The sequence below is a fragment of the Stegostoma tigrinum genome, chromosome 37, assembly GCF_030684315.1.
Source record: "Stegostoma tigrinum isolate sSteTig4 chromosome 37, sSteTig4.hap1, whole genome shotgun sequence".
Taxonomy (NCBI): domain Eukaryota; kingdom Metazoa; phylum Chordata; class Chondrichthyes; order Orectolobiformes; family Stegostomatidae; genus Stegostoma; species Stegostoma tigrinum.
Window position 1 is genome coordinate 20,682,134 of NC_081390.1, and position 26,820 is coordinate 20,708,953.

The 26,820-nt window shown below is 44.8% G+C and overlaps 1 protein-coding gene across 17 annotated transcripts in view; it reads left to right on the top strand.

Moving 5' to 3' along the window:
- The window catches only part of LOC125467477 (PH and SEC7 domain-containing protein 1-like), a 193,198-nt gene extending 174,665 nt beyond the window's left edge, over positions 1 to 18,533 (top strand). For 16 of the 17 annotated variants that reach the window (XM_048563337.2, XM_059640393.1, XM_048563335.2 and 13 more), the window contains 6 exons: positions 483 to 673; positions 4,938 to 5,008; positions 8,901 to 9,058; positions 9,978 to 10,122; positions 12,149 to 12,292; positions 14,433 to 18,533. In XM_048563337.2, the coding sequence (XP_048419294.2) occupies positions 483 to 673; positions 4,938 to 5,008; positions 8,901 to 9,058; positions 9,978 to 10,122; positions 12,149 to 12,292; positions 14,433 to 14,675 (952 nt within the window). In that variant the 3' untranslated portion in view covers positions 14,676 to 18,533. Of the gene's footprint in view, positions 1 to 482; positions 674 to 4,937; positions 5,009 to 8,900; positions 9,059 to 9,977; positions 10,123 to 12,148; positions 12,293 to 14,432 lie in introns of those variants that run through there. The other variant, XM_048563342.2, reaches the window with a different exon arrangement.
- The last annotated feature ends 8,287 nt before the right edge of the window (positions 18,534 to 26,820 follow it).

Genomic DNA, 26,820 nt, shown 5'->3' on the forward strand with positions numbered 1-26,820 from the left:
TTGATTGCCACATTTCCTACATTATCCTAGAGCCGGCACTTCAGTAAGGTACTTAATTCACCGTAAAGCATTTTGAGAGTTCAGTGATGATTAAAAGCATCATGCAAATATAATTTCTTTTGTTTGTTGTTTGGAATCCATTTCTCGGCTATTAGAGCCAAGATGTTAATTTGCTAAAGGCAATTAGGAAAGGATTTTCATGTAAATTTGACAGCACCATTTGATGATTATGGCCATTCCAAGAACCTTGTAAGGATGAGTTAGGTTAAGGAGGTGCTATCATTTTCAAGTCAATGATATTAAGGTGTTCATGCTTTGCATAAGTGCACAATCCAGTCAATGGCCAGAGATTGCCGCAAAGTCAGCAAAAATACAATTCTAACTGATCTAGCCACAGAGGTTGTCGTTTGTGCCTTGATAACATTTATTGAAAGGTGTGAGCTCATTCTGAATATCTACTTTTTTTTGTTTCTTTCCGACAGTAATGAGGAGGAGCTGCGCAAATCCCTGTCTGAGCTGGCAGACGAGAGGACAGATCCCAGCCTGAAGGCGATGAATAGGATCAGTGGAGGGAGTAACCCATTCCTGGACATTGTTCAAGACCCCAAAGCGGCCACGTACAAGCATGGCTTCCTGGTGCGCAAGGTTCACGCGGATTCCGATGGGAAGAAAAGTAAGGATTGAGGATCCAGCAACATTCTGTACATTCACTGCTCCAGCACCGCAAGGTTGTTTGTAGTGCTGTGTATCAGTGTGAACATGCGGTTCACTGGTACACTGTTGACAGCAATAATACAAATAGAGCGGTACTGTCCAAAATGTTGGCCAAGGTGCTCACCTCTCCCAGTGTTATTATTGAGCAGCAGAGGTGTTCATGTTTCACTGAGAAACTGCCCCTCTTTCTCTGGGGCACCACAAACCACTGACTAACTGGACAATCCAATCTAGAGACAGAACAGCCAATTAGTTTCTATTGTCCAATTCCTTGTCACAATGGCTAACTTCCGACATTAAGTAGTTTGTGAGGTGAGTCAGCCCTTTCTGTCTTTTGGATGACCCACATATTCCTGAATATATCTAACCAGCTTAGTTGACAGCGTTTGATGTCCAGCTTTGTGTGGGAAATGTGTTCTGGGCTTTTTCAGCGTTTTGATCATTGCAGTCTTGTTTTATCCAGATTGTTTGGAAACAGTTTCTATAAACGGTTACTACTGATGCAGCACTGAAACCTTTGACATTTGCAAGTGAACATAGCCCGAAGGGTAGATCATAGAATTCCTAAAGTGTGGGATTAGGCCATTTGGCCCATCAAGTCCCTCCGAAGAACAACCCACCCAGCCTCCTACCCTATCCTTACTCTGAAGAACATCCTACCCAAACCCATTCCATTACTCTATCTCTGAAACCCTGCATTTTGCATGACTAACCCACTTGACCTGCGCATCCCTGAACACTACGGGCAATTTAGCATGGCCAATCCACTAGCCTGCACACCTTCGTGACTGGGGGAGGGAACCGGAGCACCCGAAGGAAACCCATGCAGACACGGGGAGAATGTGCAAACTCCACACAGACAGTTGCCCGAGGGTGGAATCAAACCGAGGTCCCTGGGACTAGGAGATAACAGTGCTAACCACTGAGCCACCATGCCACCCATCAGATTTTGAGTTTTTTGGGAAATCACCTTCCTATTAGCTTCATCTGGCAGAATTCGTGATAGTTAGATGGTTATGTTAGTGAGGTGTTGGTGATCTGAAAGAGGCCCTGGAAGACTTATGACGAGGTATGATTGGGTGACAGTTGGGAAGATGTTTCCACTTGTTGTGGAAGACCAAACTTGAGGCAGTGAGTGTAAGATAGTGACAAATAAATCCAGTGAGGAAATTGGGTGACTTTGTTTTAACCAGAGGACGATGAGAATGTGTAACTGTATCACAAGTGAGTTGGTTAAAGTGAACAGCAGTGATGGGTTTATTACAAAGATGCGTGAGAGGGTAGGGGATAGCAGATTTTGTTCAAGCAATTAGATTAAAATGGAAGGGACCCGGCTTGTGTGATGCGCAGACACAGATATGGACTCGTTGGGCTGAATTCACACAGGTTGCATTCTGACAGTGATCTGATACTATCAGGATCTAGGAAGGATAGTTAGAAGAACATAAGAAACAGGAGGAGGCTATTTGGCCCCTCAGATCTGTCCTGCCATTCAACATGTTCACAGTTGACCTGCCCCAGGCCTCATTTGCTACATTGTGCCAGCTCATCATAGTCAATAACCCCTGGTAATTCTGTAATCTATTGTCCACCTCTTTAAATACTTTCAGTGATCTAGCCTCCGCTTCTCTCTGGGGGAAGAGAATTTCAGATGTTCATCATCCTTGGGTTTGGGAGGGAGTGGGTGAGAAATCACTTTGCCCCTCAGTTGCAAATGTGCACTCCCTTATGCTGTGTCTGTGTCCTTTAGTTAGAGATTGCCACACCTTCTCAACATCTACCCTGTCAAGCCCCCTCTGGATCTTAGATATAAAGTGTGAAGCTGGATGAACACAGCAGGCCAAGCAGCATCTCAGGAGCACAAAAGCTGACATTTCGGGCCTAGACCCTTCATCAGAGCTTGATCTTGGTCTGTTTCAATAAGATCCCTCTCATTCTTCTGAACTCTCATATATAAAGGCCTAACTTGGAGATAGCAAGAACTGCTGATGCTGGAGAATCTGAGATAACACTGTGTAGAGCTGGATGAACACTGCACGCCAAGCAGCATCAGAGGAGCAGGAAAGATGGCGTTTTGGGTCGGTACCCTTCTTCAGCTGTTTTCAATAAGTCAACCCCTTCATCTTGGGAGTCAGCGTAGTAAATCTCTCTTTGAATTGCCTCCCGCTCCATTATATCCTTTCTGAAATACTGGGACCAAAACTGTACCCAATACTCCAGGTACAGCCTCACCAACACAGTGTAGAGTTGTAACAAGAATTCCCTGTTTTTTTTTAAGCCTCATCCATTCTACGATGAAGGCCAGAATTCTATTTGCATTCTTAATTACACACTGCACATGCGTGTGTACTTCCTGTTGGGATTGTTCCAACTGCTTCTCACACCTTTCCTAGTCAGGCTACAACTTGTACCATATCCACTCTGCCGCTTGACTAACTGGAGATGTCTGTTCATGGCGTGGCAGGGAGTTTCAAAACTTGGCCTTCCTTGCTTCTTTATGGTCCTGAGCTCGAGACTGCCCCCCTATATCTGCAATATTTTCTGTATGCCAGAGTGTTTCTCACAAGGTTTGTAAAGTCATGAGGGGCTTAGATAAAGTAAAATAGCTCCCTCAGGGTAAGGGAGTCCGAAACTAGAGGGATATAGGTTTAAGGTGAGAGGCAAAAGATTTAAAATGGACCTGAGGGGCAACTTTTTTTACACCAAGGGTGGTGTGTGATGGAACGAGCTGCCAGAGGAAGTGGTGGAGGCTGGTATGATTACATCATTTAAGACATTTGGACAGGTACGTGGTCAGGAAAGGTTTGAAGGGGCATGGGACAAATGTTGGCAAATGGGACTATCTCAGTTTGGGAAACCTGGTCAGCATGATGAGTTGGACTGAAGGGTCTGTTTTTGTGCTGAATGACTCTATGGCATCTCCTTGAAAACCCTTCAAAGATACAGCCTCAGTCCCCTCCTCCTTATCTGCATGAAAGACTAAGACCCAGCCCTTCACACACTTGGGGTTAAATATCTCCACCCAGACTAGGATCAGTCGGCGTGGGCATTATGCCTGGAATCCGCTCCCTAAGTCCATCCAGCCTTCTGCCAACTGTATCATCCTCCAAACATCCACTTGGAGAGAAGTTTTGGTCGTCCTTTCACACTTTCGCCATCTCTCATTCTTTTGTTCTTGTGGCTTAGTAGAGCATCTGAGCCTGCTTTTCTACATAAAGGAGCTGTAGAAATGTGGCGTTGTTCATCCACTGCACTCTTCAAGGCACTGTAGCTGGGTTAGTTTAGGTTAGGCAGTTACATATTTCTAAATTGGTTCTAAAACAAGTCAAAGTGACTTAGCAGCTTCTGCGGAGAGAGGTATCTTTCCACTCAGGGTCTGTCTGCAACACCACGGCATCACCTCACATCCACCACATGTGGGTCATTCGAGAACCAAGATGGACTGCACTCCCACAGCTGGTGGAGGACATACATCACTTAGAGTGGAAACCTGGTACAGCATGCCATCCTTTTCAATTTAAGCATTTTCAGACTTGAGCTGCTCAGTTGTCGCCTGACCCTGTTCCAATTCTTGAAAGATTGGACAGCCATGATATAGGAGCTGAATTAGGCCATTTGGCCCATCGAGCCTTCTCCACCATTTGATTGCAGCTAATATATTTCCCAACTCTCATTCTCCTGCCTTCTCCCCATAACCATGGATCTCCTTACACACTCAATGACTTTACCTCCACAGCTCGCTGTAGTAATGAGTTCCCCAGAGTCACCCTCTCCAGCTGGAGAAATTCCTCCTCATCTCAGTTCTAAAAGTTTGTCCTTTCATTCTGAGGCTGTGCCATTGGGCTCTCGTCTCTCCTGCTAGTGGAAACACCTCCACACCCACTCGATCCAGGCCTCTCAGTATTCTGTAAATTTAAGTCAGAGTCCCCCCCCCCCCCCCCCCCCCCCCCCCCCCCCCCCGCCCCAATATCCTTCAGAACTCCATTGAGTGCACACCCAGAGTCCTCAACTCTGCCTTGTATGACAAGCCGTTCATCTCCGGGATCATTCCTGTAAACATCCAGTGGGCCCCCTCCAAGGTCAGTGCATCATTCTTTAGATATAGGGCTGAAAGCTGTGTGTGATAAGCCAGTAAAGATTCATATGTCATAAGGATTCTGTGAATAACAGCCTGTAATAGGTGTCTGTAATATGCGTCATCTGTCTTGAATTTTCCCCCACAGCTCCCCGAGGGAGAAGAGGCTGGAAGACCTTCTATGCTGTGTTAAAAGGAATGATCCTCTACTTACAAAAGGTTTGTTTTAGTTTGCACCCTGGTCATGATGGCTCTGTCTGTGGCTGAATCCGGTCTGTTTTGTAACTCGGAAGAAGGGTCTCAACTTCCCTGCTCCTCTGATGCTGCTTGGCCTGCTGTGGTCACACCATGTTATCTCTGTTTTTGTAACTCATTGTCATACTTGAGCTTCTGGGAATTTACCATAACTAAAGCTGACTTGGATTATCTGTCCCCAGATCCGGGGTATCTGCTGCGGCCCAGATCATCTGCCTCCTGACTTGGGTTATCAGCTGCTGAAACTCCTATCCAGACCTTGGCTGCCTTTCAGTTTGACTGTGACAGCTGTGTAGGGCCAGGGATCATACCTGGAATATTGTGTACAGTGTTGGTCTCGTTTACTGAGGAAGGATTCTCTTGCTGTTGAGGGAGTGCAATGAAGGTTTATCAGGCTGATTCCAGGGCTCGTGGAACTGACATGAGGAGCAATTGACTCGGTCGGGATTGTTTTTGCTGGCGTTCAGATGATTGACGGGGGATCTCGTAGAGACTGATATAATTCGAACAGGACTGGACAGGCTAGATGCAGGGAGGATGTTCCTGGTGGTGGGTGTGTCCAGAACTAGGGGTCACAGTTTGAGAATTCAGGGTAGTTGATTTAGGATGGAGATGAGGAGACATTTCTATCACCCAGAGAGTGCTGAGCGTGTGGAATTCATTACCACAGGAAGTAGTTGATGCCAAAACATTGAATGTATTCAAGAGGCGACTAGATATAGCACTTGGGGGTGAATGGGATCAAGGGTTATGGGAGGGGAAAGCAGGATTAGACTATCGAGTTGGACAATCCGCCAAGATCATGAAAAATGGCAGAGCAACCTCCAAAGGGCTGAATGGCCTCCTCCTGCTCCTACCTTTTATGTTTCTGTGTAACCCACAGCCCGGTCCAACGCCCCCATCCCTGTGCCGTCATCTGCGATCTTGAGATCATCCCAAACTCTGCAGTAGCGTGTCTGAGCGGGGCTCGCTGACCTCCCATTGTGTCCCAATTCCTCCATCGTTTTGTTTCCCTTTATCGCTGTTGTCTCCCCCAACCCTATTCTGGCATTTGGAGTATCCCCATTTAAAATTATTCCACCATAACAACCTAAACTTCAATTATCACGGTGCTAAAACCACTGCTCAAATTTCTAGCCTTGGTCGAGATACTCCTCAAAACCTACCCCTTTGACTAAGTTTCTTTTGATCACTTACCCTGACCCCTCTTTACTAAACTTGATATCAGTGTACCTGTGAATCACATTGTGATCTATTGGCACATCGCAGGCACAGTGTACGTGCATATGGAAATCAGTGGCAGCGCAGTGTCGTTGAATTAGTAATCCACAGGCCAAGGCTAACGTTCTGGGAATATTATAAATTCAATTTTCATGTTTATTGGCAAGCATGTGGCAAGCATTGTCAATTCATTTGGTTCCCTAGTGCCCTTCAAGGAAAGAAATTGCCATCCTTAACTGGCCTGGCCTACATGTGACTCCTGACCCACAGCAAAGTGGTTGACTCTTAATTGCCCTCTGAAATAGCCTGACAAACTGCTGAATTCGAGGGCAATCAGGGATGGATAATACATGCTGTCCCAATTGATAATGTCCACATCCCAAGAATGAATTTTTTTTTGACAGCACGAGACCAGCAGCAAGGTACAGTTAGCCACAAGGGGTTCTGAGTGATTTCCACCTCTTGCATTTTGTTGTGGCTTAACATTTTTTCCAGTCTTCTGACATGGCTGAGATTGGGTGTCGAAGTTTTGGTACTCAGTAACGGGTTGTGTTGGAGCACGAGTGAACTGAGCCATGTTCTCCAAGGTATGTCCTTAAAGATACATCCCATTCCTAATCCGAAGACTTAGAGAGGAAACCAACTTGCTTTAACAGGTTGGTGGCTCTCCCTTGCTTCCTGTGACAAATTTAGGTGTAGACTTTCGACTACAGTTTTGCATTTGCGTGGGCAAACTGAAGAGTAGACCATGTTCCTATTTTGTGGATGGGGTTTTGAGATCTGTGAGTGATTCTGGGTGAGCACAATTGCACATTGAAGAGTTTTTTAAATTTACCTTTTGTACTCTTGAGAATTTGGATCATGCCCAGTTTTTGTGGATGCACCTTATTTGCCAATGGACTTTGCAAAAGATCAAGGCCATGGATCTCCTGCAACTGGAATTTTGGCACAACCAATCAAATGCATTCAGCTTTTCTAAACTTTATCCGGAAGTTGAAGTAATATTATTGAAGGTGGAGTGTGTGGGGTGTCCCGATGGACCTGCGTGACTCCATGGGGCGTAGACGGATGTTGCTGAGGTCTCAGTGGATAGAGAGGTGTTTGCTTTCTCCAGTCGGCCAGGCCCCCCAAAGGGCCGTGAGATCATGGGAAATAGGCTGTGCACAGTGCACCTCTCCATGGCCAACAGAGCTATGTTGGCATCCGTTGGATTAGCAAAGAGGCATGAATAAACAGGAATATCAGCTTCAGTTAGGTGCTTCGATTAAAGTTGGATCCATTAAAGGAAAGGGATAATTAGATGAATTAGGAGCGGGATTCTGCTCCACTATTCAATAAGATCATGGCTGATCTGATCCACCTCTTGCCTTCCAGACCTTGGAGTAGAGGTGTTGCGACGTCGTTTTGTGGTTCTGTAGAACATTGTTGAGGTCTCTTCTGGAGTACTGTGTGCAATTCAGGCCACCCTGCTACAGGAAGGGTATTACTAAACCGGAGCGAGTTCAGAAAATATTTACCAGGATGCTTCTGGGAACGGAGAGTTTGATCTGTAAACATCGACTGAAAAGACCGGGACTTTTTTTTCCACTGGAGTGCAGGAGGGCTGACTTTAACTGAGGTTTTATAAAATCATGAGGGGCATAGATAAAGTGTGTTTTCCCTAGGGTGGGGGAAGTTCAAAATTAGGGGGCAGATTTTGAAGGTGAGTGGAGAAACATTTAAAAAAGGACATGAGGGCGACTTTTTCTTTGTACAGAGAGCAGTTCATGTGTGGAATGAACTTCTAAAGAAAGCGCTGGATGCAGGTACAGTTACAGCATTTAACAGACATTTGGATAAATTCATGAATAGGAAATGTTTGGAGGGATATGGGCCATGTGGAGGCAGGTGAGACTAGTTTAGTTTGGGAACATGGTTAGCATGAAATTGTTGGACCGAAGGGCCTGTTTCTGCACCATATGACTCTGACTCAGCCTTAAAAATACCTCCCCACCTTGCTGCCACTTTCTAACAGCAACAGTTCCAAAGTTGCACAGGCTTCTGAGAGGAAAAAGAACTCCTCATCCTGTCCCGAAAGAATGACCACTAATTCTCAAACTGTGTCCCCTAGTCATGACTGACCCAGAAGAAGGAACATCCTTTTCCATGCTCTCTTTGTTCTGACACTTTTCAGGATCTTGTAGACATTTTCTAATCAACCTGTCCAGAGATGTTATTGCACATCTCTAGAGCAGGTGGGATTTGAACCCAAGACCTCCTGGCTCAGATAATAGATAGGCACTCTACCACTGTGACCCAAACCATCTTCCACGCCTGCAGAAACAAGCCCAGCCTTTCCGAGCTAATGTTTTGAGCCCAGGTGACTCTCCATTGGAGCTGATGTGGAGTGTGGAGGGGGCAGCGTTTAGGCGCTGGTGGGGGAAGGCGGTGCTGGAGGGCTGGGGGAGAAAGGGGTGTTGATAAGGCAGACTGAGTGACCGGAGTATGAGAATGCCACAACGATGGTGTGTCTAGCTCCCAGACTGGGAAGAAACGACAGTCCCACTGGAGTGGGGTCATTGACTGAGTCGGGGAGAGGATGGTGTTCTGAGTTGTGGAGGACGTGTTGATTAATTTCCTTTTTTACCTGTAACAGGATGAGTACAAGTCTGACAAACAGTTGTCAGAAGATGATCTGAAGAACGCCATCAGCATCCATCACTCCTTGGCTATCCGGGCAGCAGACTACAGCAAGAAGCCCAATGTCTTCTACCTGAAGACAGCTGATTGGAGAATCTTCCTTCTCCAAGCTCCGTGAGTGGCTAGATTTGTAATATCCAGTAAATCACTGGCTCTCTTGTTGCCATGGTGAGAGAGTACAGTCATAGGCAGAGAATCACTTTAGGAGTCAGTCATGTGGATCTCAATAATCTTCTCTTCTGTGTTCCTTTCCACCTTTCAGGGACAATGTCATGAATACCCAATCTAGCAACTAAGATCATACAGGATTTGGGGAATGAGTGGGAAGGTTGGCATACTGGCGTGGTGGTGGTAAATCAGATTGGACTTTTACTGGGCATGTGAGTGGGAGAGTGTGATTAAACTGGATGTGGGGGAATGAGCAAAAGGGTCAGGTACCTGGGGCGTGAATAGGATTAATCTATTGGATGAAATCTTGGAGCAGAAGTGGGCCATTCAGCCCATCAAAACTGCCCTGCCATTCAATGAGATTGTGGCTGATCAGGTCATCCTTCTTCCCATAACTCTCAGTTCCCTCACTGATTAAAAATCAGTCTCAACCTTAAATATACTTAGTAACTCACGCTGTACAGCCTTCTGCAGTATTCTACAGACTTGCTACCCTCTGAGGAGAAGGAATTCCTCCTCATCTCTGTCTTAAATGGGTAACTCCTTATTCTGAGATCTTACCCCGGTCCTAGATTCCCCCACGAGGAGAAACAGCCTCTCTGCACCTTACCTGAAAAGCCCCATAGGACTTTGCATGTTTCAATAAGATTACCTTTCATTCGCCTAAACTCCAATAAGTACAGGCCCCAACCTACTCCAGCTGTCCTCATAAGAAAGCCCCTGTAATAAGGGTGTGAATGAGATGCAATGAGATGTGATAGGGTTAGGGTTGGGCCAGAGTTAGGGGCTAAAAAGCCTGAGGTTTTGCTATGCGTTTCTTGCTCATGTGCCCACCTTGGAAACTGAGTCACTCTCCCTTTTTCAGAAATGCAGAGCTGATGCAGTCCTGGATCACACGCATAAACCTGGTGGCAGCCATGTTCTCTGCGCCTCCCTTCCCAGCAGCCATTGGTTCTCAGAAGAGGTTCAGCCGTCCACTCCTTCCCACCACACTGACCAGGCTCTCGCTGGTGAGTGATCTGCTCCGAGCTGAAAAACACAGGGATGAAAAGTCCGTGAGAGTTCAGCAACAGAAAAAAAGTTGAAGGGAGCGGGGTTAGTGGCTACAACATACAAGGAGATGGTGGCACTGATCCAGTAATCCAAAGGCTCAGGATAGTGCCCTGGGGCTTGAGTTCAAATCCCACCATAGCAGCTAGTAGAATTTAAACTCAATTAACTAACCTGGAATTGAGAGCTAATCTTAATGATGATGGCCATGTCACTGAGTGTCGTAAAACCCTATCTGATTCAGCAGTGCCGTTCAGGGTAGGAAGTCCGTCATTCATATCTAGTGTGGCTTACACGTGACTCCAGACCTACAGCAAAGACTACTCTCTCCCCTCTGAGACGAGCTACTGAGCTACTCGGTTGAAGGGGCAGTTAGGAATGGGCAACAAATGCTAACTTGTGTTTGAACTCGATATTCTGTCCCATCTCCACAGGATTGTAACTTTGAGACGTCCAGAGCTAAATGTTTTTAACCAATCTGCTCGGAGATGTCAGTGAAGCAGGTGGGACCTGAGCACTGTCAGTGCTAGGGATGACCTTGTCAGTGAGCCTCCTGAATCCACTCCTGACCTGTTGTGAAATGGCAGCCTTAGTTTCGTGCCATGGGATATCTCGTTCTAACAGTCTCTAATTGTTTTAACCAGTAAATTCTTGGTGTCATTTGAGTCGTATAGACCACTGCCAATAACATACTTTCATTAATATCCACCGTAAATATCTCAAACGAAAACAAAAGCTGCTGGAAAAGCTCAGCAGGTCTGACAACATCTGTGAAGAACGAAGTCAGAGTTAACGTTTTGGGCCTGGTGTCCCTCCCTCAGAACAGAATCAGCAACATTTGTTTTCATTTCTGATTTACGGCATCCGCAGCTCTTCTGGTTTTTATGAAATATCTCAAACCTCCCTACTGAGGCACCCTTCACAACTTCGAAACACCTCAAAGCAATTTACAAGACAGCATCTCTGACAGTGCAGCATTCCCTTTGTACTCTATAAGACCATTAGAAATAGGAACAGGAGTAGACCATTCTGCCCTTCAAGCCTGACCCACCATTGAATAGAATCATTGCCGAGCTGACAATCTTCTTGATTCCCTGATTGATCACAAATCTATTTGTCTCAGCCTTAAACATAAACAAGGACTGTGTCCCCACCCCGCCCAGCACTATGTGGCAAGGAGTTCCAAATACTCTCAATCCTCTGAGAGAAGAAGTTATTCCTTATCCCTGTCTTAAATTGGTTCTGCTCTCAGCATTTATCCTGTCAAGCCACTTCAGCATCTCAAAGAGAATCTCTCATTTCTCTAAATTCTATTGAGTCCTAACCGCTCTGTTGGAGAGTCAATCGTGATCATTTGTTCAGGTGGCTGGAGTGGGACTTGAACCTGCCACCTTTTAATTCTGAATAAGAGTATCATTCACAGAACCACAGCTCCACATGTTCAATGGATGTAACAAGGTGTAGAGCTGGATGAACACAGCAGGCCAAGCAGCATCAGAGGAGCAGGAAAGCCAACGTTTCTTGGCCTAGACCCTTCTTAAAATTTCTGAAGAAGGGTCTAGACCTGAAACGTCAGCCTTCCTGCTCCTCTGATGCTGTGTTCATCCAGCTCTACACCTTGTTATTTCAGATTCTCCAGCATCTGCAGTTCCTACTATCTCTCCCCATGTTCATGGTGTTTTTGGTGGTGTAATAGCACTCTCTGCTGGCTGGAACAGGGTACAGCAGGAACATTAGAACTTATGTTTTCTGACTGCCTGGGAGGGGGCAGGTTAGCCAAGTAGACGGTACTGTACAGCTCATTATAGAGTCAACTTTGGAAGTTCAGTTCCTGCTCAGGCTGAGATACCTGGCCGTGATAGTGAATGTTTTACCATATCCATCATAGTCATGAAGATTGACCAAAACAGGTGAGAGACATTGACTTGTTAGTTGGTGAGGGGAGCTACAATCTAATTTTATTTTATTTAACTGTGAATCTCAAAGGAGGAGCAGGTAAAGGCTCATGACACCAGACTCAAAGCGATGGCTGTGGATCTGACCGAGCATCGATCGTATCCTCCTGACAAGAAAGTGAAGGGTAAAGAGCTGGATGAGTATAAACAGAAGGAGGAATACCTGGAGTTTGAGGTGAGTGTGGAAATGGTTTCACTGGAAAGACTAAACTTGAAGGGGCCCAACAGACAACGAGACTAGTAACCCAGAGACTCGGGCTAATACTGTGGGGCAGGAGTTCACCTGATGGAATTTACATTAACCCGGAGTTCCACTAATAGTAATGGTTGATGCAAACACAGCAAATGCTGGAGAAACTCCACAGATCTGGCAGCGTCTGTGGAGAGAGAAAAACTGAGTCCAGTTCAACTCCTCTTCAGGGCTGAGTTAGAGAACTGAACAATTCTAAAGCTGACTGATACCAGACAAGGAACATTTAACTCCGTTTCTCTCTGCTCAGAAACAGCCAGACTTGCAGAGTTTCTCCAGCATTCTTAGAGTCATACAGCACAGAAACAGATCCTTCGGTCAACCAGTCCATGGCCTGCTGTGTTCGTCCAGCTTCACACTTTGTTATCTTCAATCTCAAACTAAACTAGCCCAACATGCTTGCTTCCGATCCATGTCCTCCAACCTTTTCCTATTCACCTACTTACGTAAGTATCTTTTAAATATTGTAACTGTACCCACATCCAACACTTCCTCATGAACCACCCTCTATGTTTTAAAAAAAAATTGCCTCTGAAGAATTTTTAAAATCTCTCTCCTCTTACCGTAAAAATGTGCATCCTAGTCTTCAAAGCCCTCACCTTAGGGAAGAGACACCGCCCATTAATCCTATCTATTCCCCTCATTATCGTATAAACTTCTATAAGGTCACCTCAGGCTCCTACACTCCAGTTAAAAATGTTCCAGTCTACCCAACTTTTCTTTATAACTAAAACTTTCCATACTTGGCAACAACCTGGTATCTCTCTTCTGAACTCCCTCAAGCTTAACAATATCCTTCCTCTAACGGAATGACCACACCTGGACCTAGTACTCCAGAAGAGGTCTCATCAATGTCTCATAGAACCCCCATATGATTTCCTAACTCCTTGTGTTTGTTTCAGGCTTTCAGTATCCTGCTTTTATCCAATGATGCCAATGGTTGTTTAATTGGCCACTTGGTTCATTAACATGCATTTGGACGATTTGTGGGGGATAGAAGTGATCTCAGCAGCTAGTGAGCATGGATTAATTTCATGTGATTGTTCTTCATTTTTTTTTGGTTATTAAAATGATCAACACAACAAAACCTTGTTTCATGCCACAATGAGAAGCCACCCCTTCGATTTATTTATGACCATCTCAACTCATCCTCATGGTGAATTCCACATTGTGACCATTCTCTGGATGATTCAGAGTTCCCTTTGAGCTCACTAAGGAATTCTTGGTGATGCAGAACGTGAATATTGCCAACAAGAAAGGCGTGTTGCTGAAGCCTTTTGTCATAAACTCATCAGGAGAAACACTTGAGCTGGTGAGGTGGCTCATTAACATTTGCAAATAACAACACTCGCACACATTCGCAGATATGATGGTGACTTTCAGAGCGCATCTTGACAAAAGCATGAATAGGATGGGAATAGAGGGATTCGGTCCCTGGAAGGGTGGGGGGTTTTAGTTGTGACAAACAGTGTGACGCTGCAGGCTTGAAGGGCCTGTTGCTGTGCTGTAATTTTCTTTGTTCTTTAGTCACATGGACTTGTTCTCTGAAAAGATATTCAAGCCTCGTGTCCTTCTTTTTAATCAGCAGGGAGCCCCAAGAGTCTCTAATTTCCTGTTGCTTTCTCTATAATCAGTGACTCAGCCTGTCAGAAGTCACACAACACCAGGTTACAGTCCAGTCGATTTTATTTAAAGTCACAAGCTTTAGGAGCCCTGCTCCTTTGTCAGGTGAAGTGGAGAGAGGCACAGAATATACAGGTGGAGAGACAATGGCAAGGTAATTTCAGGTAATTAAGAGTGTCAACAGATAAGTACAGATATTGTGAGTAGAGTGTCGACAAGCTGAATGACAAGTCAGCATCCTTTTTCTCCTCGATAAGTTGTTGGGTGACTGTTTGAAATTTGGCACGTGTCCTGATGGTGTGAGATGAGAAGCTTCAGCCACGTCTCTCACTTCTCAGCAGTATCTTATGGCCTTGGGTTTAGACCACTAGCCCTTACCACAGTCATCCCCATGCCTTTGATGGATGAGAAGTGTTAAAGTTCTGTGCTTTCTTTCCAATAGAAAATGAGGTTCAGCACATACATCTCGCTGCTGCGCGCCAAGCTGAAAGCAGGAACGGACGATCTGGACAAGTTTGAATCCGCTCTGTTTGACACCATCGAGAACGAAGGGAATGGCCTGACAAAATCCCACTCCAGCCCATCCCTGCACCAGGAGCCACCGGTCATGGCCATCCGAGTCAAACGCAACACATCGGAACGTCGGAGTTACCGGCCCTCCACCAACACCAAGCACAAGCTATAACTAGCTTGTTTAGTCAGGGTTTGCACTGAGACTAGCACGGTGTACGTTCAGTTACAACTTCTGACTGTAGTGTAGTGCCAGTGGTAGCTGTTCGTGGTCGTTGGCACATGCATAGTTCAGGGGCTGGTTGGTGCAAAAAGTTGGCTCCCTTTCCAAAGGACTGGAGTTGCAGGGATTGAGGTACAGCTCCGAAAGGGGCACCGATACTGTGGTGTCATGGACAGCGAGCCTGTTTACTAGTTGCACCATAGCAGGGGCATGACCATGGTTGCATGTGCCAAGCATGGCAGGAGCCACCCACCAGCAGGTCTTGAAGCGTCATCTACTTTACTCTGACTCCCTGACGGTAACTCATGCCATGGCTCTGATCTTGTCCCTTGAGCATGTGAGAGGGAAGGGGGCCGGTGGCAAACGAGGAGGCCCGAGCCATGCCTCTCAACAGCTGTATTTCCACGGGACAGATGGATAGAGCTATATAAATGCATATAATATATTCCTTTAGGATAAGGTGGCATTGCGAGGAGCTTGGCAATGCCACAGGTAAGGAGCAGCAGGCTGAGCTGGTTCGGAATCTCGTCGGGACCCACTAGCGGGATGCTGCCACTTCGTTGCCATTTCCTCCATCATTGCCAGCAGAGGTTAAGGAGTTGGAGTTCTCCCACTACCACACTCCTTTGTGCGGCATTCCCTGATGATCGCAAGTGATGAGTTACGGTAGCCGCCACACAGATAGTTTATTTATGTTGTGTCTCTCATTCCTTTCCCCTCCATCCAAGCTGTTCGCATCTGCTTCCCATCTCCTCCCACACACTTCCCTCCCATAAATGTTAAATTACAATGTGTAAAAGTCAGAATCAATTGAATGTGCGTTTCATAAAATTCATACTGACAATGAATCATAGGCTGTTTTTAAAAAACTCGTTTTAGTGTACATGATAAATGTTACACTGTTTATTTATACAGCAGTATACCGGATTAATCTCATTCCTTCTGTCTTTCCTGAAACAAAATTAAAAATGACCCCTGTTCTAATCAGTAGATACATTTTAAGGCCATGAAACCAACAATAATCTAAAGACTTCAAACAAGGGAACCAGGTCCCATTGTAGAGTAGATCTGGACTTTGTACTGTGCCCTATACAACCTAGAAATGTGGGAACTGAACAAAACCCCTTGGGTGATTTTCACCATTCAGTATGACCAAACTCCCATTTGTCCTACGTCCCTTATTATCTTTGACTAACAATCTATTGACCCCATTCCCAAATGGGCAACTGACCAATTGGCATCAGGTGGAGTTTCTGAACTTGTACTGTTTTCATTTCCCAGGACTTGGAAGGGGTGTGATGTTAAACTGTGTGCCCACTCACTCTTGTCTGCTTTACACCACCATATAGAGTCCAGATCGACTCCCCAGAAGGTTACTGTTGGGTTGCTGCTGGATTGTGACGCTCTAAGAGTGGGTGTTTTCATTGGACTCTTAAGTATTGCTGTGGTAGGGCTGGGGAGACATAGAAAGCATTTTCTGTTGTGGGTGAGCCACTCATTTGTATGAGGGGGGAGGATGGATGGGTAGGACCAGGGTTTGGTAAGGAGGGAGGCCAGCTGGGGTGAGAAAGGCGCTAGTATGCTCAGGGAGGGGTGAGGACCTCCGTCATCCCCCTCAGGTGTCCCATAGATCTGGGGGCAATGTCTTTCGCCTTGGATTGTGTTACTGCTGGAAACCCTGTAGCCATTACGTTGTTCCTCTGGAGAAGTGGTATCTGTGGGTTTGCTATTAAGACTGTTCCTCGCCTTGTTAGTCACATAGAGATTATTCACAGGCTGAATATCCATATCGTCTCAAATAAGACAGTCAGTCTCAGGGGACATGAACTTCTATACTGTGTGTTACCGGCAGATATTGTTCAAGCCTAGGGTTCCTAATGTTAAATTTGCTGTTTTATCAAAGGTGAGCTTTTTTTTTTCGAAAAATGACAGAGATAAATGTGTTAATGCTTCCTTTGAAATAGTGGTTGGGGTGGATGACTTTTGGGCCAGAATTAGATCATTTCGCCGTGATGTAAACCCAGAATAGGACTTGGGTTTTATCATGTTTGCTGTGGGTTGTTCAACCACTGGTCCTATGAAGGCACTTGAATTACGTCAACTATAAGGTGATGTGGTGGCTCAGTGGTTAGCGCTGCTGCCTCACAGCGCCAGGGACCTGAGTTCGATTCCAACCCTGGACGTTTGTCTGTGTGGAGTTAGCACGTTCTCCCCGTGTCTGCGTAGCTTTCCTGAGGGTGCTCCAGTTTCCTGCCACAGTCCAAAGATGTGGAGGTTAGATGGATTGGCTGTGCTAAATTACCCCGTAGAGTCCAGGATGGTTGGGTTAGCTATGGAAAGGGATGGGGTGGGTCTGGGTGGGATGCTTTTCAACCTGATGGACTGAATGGCCTGCTTCCACATAGTAGGGATTCTGTGAGACTAAAATCTAACTCAATCAAAGCTGATTTTGTTTTCTGCGTAGCAGTACAGCATGGAGATAGATGTTCTGCTATGTGCAATAAAACGTTCCAAGGTGCCCCCCAAGGGTGAAATGGAACAAAGTTTGATACTGAGCCACACAGAGATATTAGGTCAGACAACTGATGGGTTGGTTCTAGAGGTAGGTTCTAGAAGAGTGGAGATTTGTAGGGAATGTACTCCAGAGCTTGAGGCCCAAGCAGCTCAAGTTTAAGCCATCAATGGTGGGTCAATAAAAACAGGGCATACACAAGAGAGCAGAAGTGGAGGGGCACTGATATCACAGACAGTTGTGAGACTGAAGGAGACTATGGAGGTAGGGAGGGATGAAGCAATGGGAGGATTTGAAGTCATGATGTTGCTTGACCAGGAGCCAGGTTAGACCAATGAGCACGGGGGTAATCAGAGAACAAGACTGGCTTTGACTTTAGACTCAGCGTTTAAGTTGCAGGACGGCAGAATGTAGGAGACCAGTCCAGAGTGCATTGGAGGAGTTGAGCCTGGAAAGCAGACATGAGGAATGTTGGAGCAGCCAACGTCCTATTGAATGGCAGAGCAGGCTCAAGGGGCTGAATGGCCTATTTCTGCACCTGTTTCAAGTGAAAGTAACAAAAGTTGCAAATGAATGTTTCAGAACCAGGTTGGGTGGGGATGGGGCAGAGTCATGGGGATGTCACAGAGGTGTTCTGAGTTATGGCACAAATATGAAATGTGATGGGAAACAATGAGAAAAGACTGATAGCAGCTGGAAATGGGAAAACAAAGAAGGAATTGGAAACAGCAGATTAGGCAGTGTCTGTAAAACCGAAATTAGGAAGATGTTCAGAAGTTAAAACATTGATATCTGAATTTCTGCACACGCTCGCTTGAATTGGGGAGAATGACAGGCAGCTTTAGCCCAAATTTGTTCTTTCCAATTCATTCATTCACTCCAGTTTGACCATACACTGTAGGAGTCTGTCATTCTGGATGCTGTTACAGAGTGGGATTAAGGCATGCTGTTGGGAAGATGCCAAATGTCACCTTTGTTTGTGACATATGTGGTGCGGGAAGTCAAAAACGTTTGCACTGTTGAACACCAACGTCCTTCTGTAGTAGCGAGAACAAAAATCACATGGTCAGCTAATAAAAAGAATTCTATGAATGGACCAGTTACAATAAATCTAGTCAATTGGTGGCTCAACTTCTGAATTGGAAGCACACTGCTACCATTTTATTTCTTTAAGATACGACTCAGACAAACTTAAACTAAAAACTCTTAATGAATGTTAATAATTATTTAAAGATGACAACTGTTGTAAAACTCAAGGAATAGTGTTAAATAAACAGATGTTACATTTAAAGTGAAAAGACTGGATGATCCTTTGGAAGAGGCTGTTGTAATATTGAAGAGGCTTATAAAGTTGGACAGCGTGGAACTTCTTCCTTGTTGACCAGACACCCCAACCTGAACTAGTCCCATTTGCCAGTATTTATACTGCAAACCCAATTGGCAAAATGGGTCTAAATTACGCTGCTTTCCCAAAATAGTTGTTGATATTTCTAATCCCAAATGTAGGATCGTACCAGTGTAATCTCCCATTGACCAGTACAACTGGGTCATGTAGTAGAATTTCACGATCTTTAAAAATTCATTCACAGGATGTGGGCCTCATTTGCTAGACCAGCACTTATTGCCCAGAGCCTGGCCGCCTTTACCACAACTTCAAGTTTAAAACTTTCGCCCTTGTTTTCAAATCTCTATCCCTGCCTCTCTCTATCTCTGTAACCTCATCAAGCCTGCAATTCCCTATCTCCTATTCCCTCCCAAACACTGCTCCCCCAGTTCTGGATGGAGCATGTTTTCCTCACGCCCTTTGTCCTGTCATTTGCAAGCTGAGTTCAAGTCACATGCTGTGAAACACCCTTCCAAAACTCTCCTTCCCTCTGACCTCAGCTTCGCACCCTTCCTTTAAGGCCATAACTGTAAAACCTTTCTCTTTGTCCAGGCTGTTGTCTACTGTTCCCAGGGCCTTCCCCTTTGTCTTGTCTGATCACGCTTTTGTGAAGATGGTGCAGGACATCAAAAGTGCTATAAACATGCAATTTGTTGCTGTATACATTAGCGACAACTACAGCATGAGGAAGTATGCTAACTTCACTTTTGGACGTGCTCCTTCTGCTAGCTCCAAGTGTCTTCTGACTTGCAAAAATCAAACAATTAGACAACCGTGGGTCAAAACTAATTCTAACGCCTGTTGTAAGGATGCTTTGGTAAATTAGTCTCATTGCCCCTTCAGAGCTGATTGTTGGCTTTAGACTCTAGTAGTCTGACTCAAATTTGGAATAACGCATCATTTAAGAAAAAGATTTGCAGCTGTCTAACAATCTTGGTAACACTTCAGAACACCGATACACATGCAGTTACATGAAATACATTTCCTTCATGAATAAAAATGTATTTTCACTGGCTGGATCAACACTTGCCATCCCCAATTGCCCTGATCTAGCTAGTGACATTTTACATTCCATGAACCAATATAGAAGTCACAAAATGGAGGTAAGTAGCAAACTGACTGCAGAGAGCAAACGTGAAGTCTGTGTCACTGTTGCTTCTGCTAACGGAGAGACAATACAATATTTGAATATCCCTAATTGCCCTGGAGAAAGTGGTAGTGAGCTACCTGATTGAACCACTGCAGTTCATTTGGTGTAATGTCGTTAGGGAGGCAGTTCCAGGATTTTGACCCAGTGACCGTGAAGTAACGAGGATCAAAAGGATGGTGAGTGACTTGGAGGGGGTGGTGTTCCCATGTATCTGCTGCCCTTTTCCTTCCAGAAGACAGTGGTTATGGGTTTGGAAAGCAGCTGCCCAATGAGCCTTGGTGAATTTCTGTTATTCAACTGTTGCTAAGAGTATTGGTGATGGAACGAGTGAATGTTGGGAGGGTGGATTGTCATTCTGGTTACTGGCACATCTCAAGATAGCGTCCACTGTTTGTGGGAATAAAAAACGACAACAGCTGCGGATGCTGTAAATCAGGAACTAAAACAGAAGTTGCTGGAAAAGCTCAGCAGGTCTGGCAGCATCTGTGGAGAAAAAAAGAAAATCAGTTAACGTTTTGGGTCTGTCACCTCAGAACTGAACGAGTTCTGAGGAAGGGTCATTGGACCTGAAACGTTAACTCTGATTTTTCTTCCCAGATGCTGCCAGACCTGCTGAGCTTTTCCAGCAACTTCTGTTTTTTGTTTGTGGGAATGAGCTTAAAGCAGCTGTTCTGGTGCTCTACGTGCAAATTGCACCACTATAGAATTTGAAATAAAATTCAAGATTTCTTTAATTTAAAACCAATTAGCCTAATAGTGACCAATTATAGTGGGGTGATTGTTGTTTCAAAAAAGAAATGAACTAGTTCACTAATGTGTTTTAAAGAAAGGAATTTGCTATCTTTGATAATGAAATGTGAGGCTGGATGAACACAGCAGGCCCAGCAGCATCTCAGGAGCACAAAAGCTGACGTTTCGGGCCTAGACCCTTCATCTGTCAGCTTTTGTGCTCCTGAGATGCTGCTGGGCCTGCTGTGTTCATCCAGCCTCACATTTCGTTATCTTGGATTCTCCAGCATCTGCAGTTCCCATTATCACTGATACAATTTGCTATCTTTACTTGGTTTGGCCCTCAAATGACTCAAGACCCACAGCAACGTGGTTGACTCTTAACTGCTGTCTGGGCAATAAATATTGGTCTAGCCAGTGACACTTTACATTCCATGAACCAATATAAAAAAGCCACAAAATGGAAGTAAATAGCAAACTGACTGCAGAGAACAAACATGAAGTCTGTTGTCACTGTTTCTTCTGCTAACGGAGAGACAATACAATATTTGAAGCTCATATCTGTGTGTGAGAGCAAGTGTTTCAACTGAATGCATTCTCAGAAACAGAAGACAGGCTGGCGGAAGGTAGCAGAGATCATCAGCACAGCTACCAGAGCGATCAAGAACATAGACTGTCAATGTTATTAGTTTGACAAGACACTGTAGCATAGCAACTGTTCATAAACACAATTTCCAAAAGCAGCGAACAGCAGCAAGAGAAGGCCTAGAATCAATACCGAACCTAGACTCTATCTCCAGTAAATATTCAGCCCTGTGTCTACTTCATGTACAGGCCATTCAGCCCAACTGGCCTGTGTCATAACAGGAATCACTTTCATCTCTCTCCATCTGACCCTATCTATCTATGGGTATGGAGGGACTGACTTATGAGGAGAGGTTGAGTAGATTGGGTTGGTACTCATTGTAATTGAGAAGAACGAGAGGCATCATTATTGAAACATTCAAGATTCATACAGCACTTGAGGGTAAATGCAGAAAGGTTATTTCCTGCTTTGGGACGGTCATGATCTCCGAATAAGGGACAGAGATTAAGACGGTAGCGAATCGATGGAATTCTTAACTGCAGAGGGCTGTTTCGGCTGGGTACTTCAGTATATTCAAGGCCGAGATGGACAGATTTTCAAGCAGCAAGGGAATTGAGAGCTTTGAGGAAAAGGCAGGAATGTGGAGTTGAGGATTATCAGCTCAGCTGTGATCTCATTGCTTGGCAAGCAGGCATGATGGGCTGAATGGTCTCTTTCAGTTCCTACATCTTACATCCACCTCCCAGTTTCTCGCTCTCATCCTCATCGAGTTTTCCGTTAACTGCATCATTGCCTGGTTAATTGTTGCATGATGAGGATGTAGCTCTGCGAGCATATGTAAACACCCTTTGCACAGGGTATGGTGCAATTTGCAGCCAGGCACAACCTGCAGTATAACTTGTGTCTGGGCCATCTGTGCTGTAAGGTCTGGAATTACTGGTTGGATGGTTATCCAGGGTAATTGCAGCCTGTATGAAGAATCTGCTGTTTAAAGCAAAAAGAAACACTATGGATTCGTGAGCTGTAGAGACATAAAATAAAACAAGGTCTCCTTCCTGAGGGATCCTCACTGAAAAACGTTGAAGTTATGTAGGGCACGCCTCAGAGACCAAATCCCTGAATGGCATCGTGACAAGAGAGAGCCATCCCATCACTGCCCAAACAATGCAATTCATTTCCATCACGCCACAGCTCAGTCATTACCCATATCAAGGAGTCATCAGAATCACTCAGACCCAACAAACCTTTCTTTATTCACTGGCTGGCCAGCATTCATTGCCCACTCCTGGCTGCCCTTGAACTAACTGACTTGCTTGGGCATTTCAGAGGGCAAACGAGTCAACCATATTGCTGTGGGTCTGGAGTCACATGTCGGTCAGACCAGGTGAGGACAGCAGATTTTCTTCTTTAATGGACATTAGTGAACCAGATGGAGTTTTTCAACCATCAACTCATGGCCATCATTAGATTCTTAATTCCAGATTTTTATTGAATTCAAATTCTACCATATGCCATGGTGGGATCTTGAACTCTGGTCCCCCTTATCATTAGATGACTTTCCCAGATTAAATAGTCTAGCGATGATACCGCTAGGCCATCAACTCCCTTAGATTGACTGGCTGAGCAAAGGAGCATCACATTGGCACTCAGTTTCTAGCTCCTGGTTTGTATAACTGGTGAGTGCTTGTACCATTCTCACCTGTGAAGGGACTCCACTTGTGCCTCTGAGTTATTATGGAAACTCAGGGGTGTGTGGCAATGCTGCTGTCCCAGAGTACTAGATATTTACCTGGCATCCCACAGGCAGCAGGCTGCTCTTGTTTTAATGTTGCTGGCTTGAAGATTGTAGCATTTCAGGCCTAGAATTGTAAGCTGCTTTCTCTCTCCACAGATGCTGCCAGACAGTATTCTGTGTGTTTATTTCAGATTGTCAGCTTTCAGCCTTTACCATAAAGTAATAACTGAGCAGATAGATTTAGTTTCATAAATAACCTGTATCTTAGACTACATTTGCTTTGAAACTCCAATATGTGCTAATAACAGCACGTAAATCAACATTATAGAGTAGAATTTGTGAGGGTTCCCTCACTTTATGTATCTGTGGACTTGAGATTTCTTTTTCTGATTAACTGTTCCACCACACCCAAAAGAATTAACGTTTGATATTTAGCACTTGAACAATTACTTGGGAAATGCCTGATGAATTTGAAAGAGGGTCTTGCAGCTGGACTAGACTGAACCAGTCTAGACTGAACTGGACTAGTCTGGACTGGACTAGACTGAAGCAGACTCATCCTCCCAAACTCAGTCCAGCAGTAATTACTGTTTTAACGATTGCTGATTTTCTGCACTCTTGCAGCGTATTGTTTATGAACTGATAAACGTTAAAAAAAAACATAAGACACAGGCTGTCTTATCAGTGGATCAATTTGCAGTTTGATTGTAAAGTTCAGATCTCCGTCACATACGGAGATAGTAAATCGAATTTGATTCTTAACATTTGATGTCTGCAGTTTGGAATTGGTATATCCTGTCATTCTTCGAGGTGCAACAAGACCCAGGTATCATTGTATACCAGTCACTGAAGGTGAACATGTGGGTGGTGAAGATGGGAAATGGTACGTTAGCCTTCATTGTGAAGGAGTTTGAGTACAGGGCCAGGGATGTCTTGTTGCAATTCTGCAGGGCCTCAGTGGTACCACAGCTGGAGAGTTGAGTGCAATTCCTCATCTATGTCCTGACTACAGAGGGAGTGTAACACATAGTTACCAGAATGACTCCTGGGAGGGCAGGACAAACATATGAAGAGAGACTGGATCAGTTGGAAGTGTCACTGGACTGGAAACATTAACTCTCTTTCACTCTCTTAGATGCTGCCAGACCTGCTGAGTTTCTCCTGCAATTTCTATTCTCATTTGTTTTGGTTAGGGTGTGTTTTTTTTGGTTTTGTTAGGACTGTAGTGAGGAGTTTAGAAGAGTAAAGGGGATCTCATGGAATTCTATAAAATTCTAACATAACTAGACAGAGTAAACACAGGATGTTCTCGATGACCAGAGGCTCTTAGTCTAAGGACCCAGGGCAGACCATTTAGGACTGAGATGAGAAGGTGTTTCTTCATCCAGAGAGTGGTGAGCCTGTGTAATTCTTTGTCAGAAAGCATTTGAGGCCAAAGCATTGAAATATTTCAAGGAGGTCGATGCAGTTCTTAGGGCTAAAGGGATCAAAGAATATGGGGAGAAAGCAGGAACAGAGTACTAAGATTTTACTAAGCTGGTGGCAGTGGAGTAGAGAGTGTATGGCCTCCTGTGCTTGGGACTTGTCTGTGCTGTCTGCTTTTTTCTCTTCTTGTTTTTTTGGCGTATACTTACCTTCTGAGGAGAGTTCAGGCAGTAGGAAGGTAATTTTGATGGGGTCCCGATTAGTGGCCATTTCAGAGGCAGCTTTAGCTGTTGCAGGCTTGTGGGCCCAAGCTCTAGTGCAAAGAGTCTACAGAGTTCAGTGAGCCAGGAGCAGGATTCTCACAATCCATGAGATGGTGATGGAAAGTTGGGACTCTCTTTAAGTTAGTATCAGAGATAATGGGAACTGCAGATGCTGGAGAATCCAAGATAATAAAATGTGAGGCTGGATGAACACAGCAGGCCAAGCAGCATCTCAGGAGCACAAAAGCTGACGTTTCGGGCCTAGACCCTTCTTCAGAGAGGGTGATGAAGGGTCTAGGCCCGAAACGTCAGCTTTTGTGCTCCTGAGATGCTGCTTGGCCTGCTGTGTTCATCCAGCCTCACACTCTCTTTAAGTTACCTTCTTAAAAAATTTTTAAGTTACTATAAAATAGCACTGCATGACGACAGATTAAACTTTTCACTGCAATTGATATTGGATACACATGACAATAACTGATTCAAAAGTTGGAAGATAATCATGATCACATCGAATGGTATGGCTTGGAGGGCTGAAGGGCCTACTCTTATCCTGTTTTATTTGGTTGTCTCTTTCTCTCTCTGATTTGACCAAACATCTCAGCCTTCATACACGTTATATATCACCCCGCTTCTCATTAATACAAAATGCAGTTTGTATGGACATGGTGGTTTGATACACTGCCGCGGGACACACTGCTGAGATCTTGCACCCTCTGAGATGCTCGTCACTATACTACTTGTACAATCCAGTTGTAGACCAGTTTGAAATGGTTTCTGATCTCCATCCCTCTCCAACACTTCTTTTTAAGTTTTCAAAGACTTTTCTACCGGCTAAGTGCCTTTAATTAGTCAGCAGTTGTAGAGTGACCTGACTTGGAGCAGAAATTATAACCTTCACACACGGCACACTGAACTTGCTCAGAGAATACAGTTTGTAATTCTTGAGATAAGAGGGATTTACTAAACGCAGCATGAGTGCACTTAAGAACTGTGAATAAGATGCAAGATATAAATAATTGTTACAACCACCACAAAGCAGGCAAAACAAAAATCCGAGGCACATTGTGATTCTGAAAGTAAACTTCCCATTGGTGACCTCTGGGAATCATTGAAAATGATGGAATGTTTTGGGTCACTATAGGACCTTATGGCCACTCTTGGAACTACCTTGAATGCTTCACAATCAGCAGATAATTTTGAAATGCTGCAACTGTGAGGCACAGCAAGATCTCAATTTTAAGGCAGGATGATTGCATTTAAACGGTCATCTGCCAGATGGTTCGGCATTGGCTGATACCTGCTTCCAAAGGCGTTCAAGAGGGCATTGGCTGATTATTTGGTGCACAGGGATATTTGGGGGAAAAAAGCAGAAGATCATCAACTGGGTCATAGGACTAGTACAGGCACCCACTAGCAATTCTGCAGTTGTTGCTAGTGTGGAAAGGCAAGGATGAGCGCTGCTTCAAACAGCAGTGAGGAACTTATTCTCAAGCGACTGTGATTCAGTCCCAGCCTTCAATGTCCATCAGAAAAGGTCAAATGGAGAAAGGGATGAATAGATACACAATTCAATGATACCACCAGCATCCGAAGGAAGCTCCTCGATTGATGAATCCAAAAAGAGTAAACCCAAATAGAATGGACATTGAAAAAGAGCACCTGCTTTATGCACAGCTTTCTGCTCACCAAGATCTACTCGGGCTTGTATTTTTCTTTTATTCATTCAGCAGATGAGGGCACCACTGGTTCAAACAGCATTTATTGCCCATCCCCAATTGTCCAGAGGGCGGTTAGGAGTATCTTCGTGTTGCTCACCTTTCTGAACAAGACTTACAAACTGCCCACTCGCCTTTTGTTGCCTGGGGCTTGATCTTTTTTTCACCCCAAGAGAACTCGTTTGGCAATACAGCGGGCTCCCAGACTCACGTTCCAAACACATTGCCATCAGCTTCTGTCAATGCATTTGAAACGTTAACTCTGTTTTTCTCTCCTCTGATGCTGCGAGACCTGCTGAGTTTTGCCAGTATTGTCTGTGCTTGTTGCGATCTGATAGTACATGAAATGTCACTTTTTCAGAATTTATGTTATTGCACACCTCTGAAACTAGGCCTCCTGGTCCAGAGGTAGAGACAGTATCACAGCACCACAAGACCCCTCCAGAAAGTGAAAAGTATTGTGAGAAGGAAGATGAGCTTAATTTCAAGTATAATGTTTGGCAACCCCGTGTTATTTCATCAGAAATTAGGGGCTGAGTGAGAATCGCTGCAGTTTCACTTTCCTCATTCCCAAAGCTAATGTGACCATTATAACACA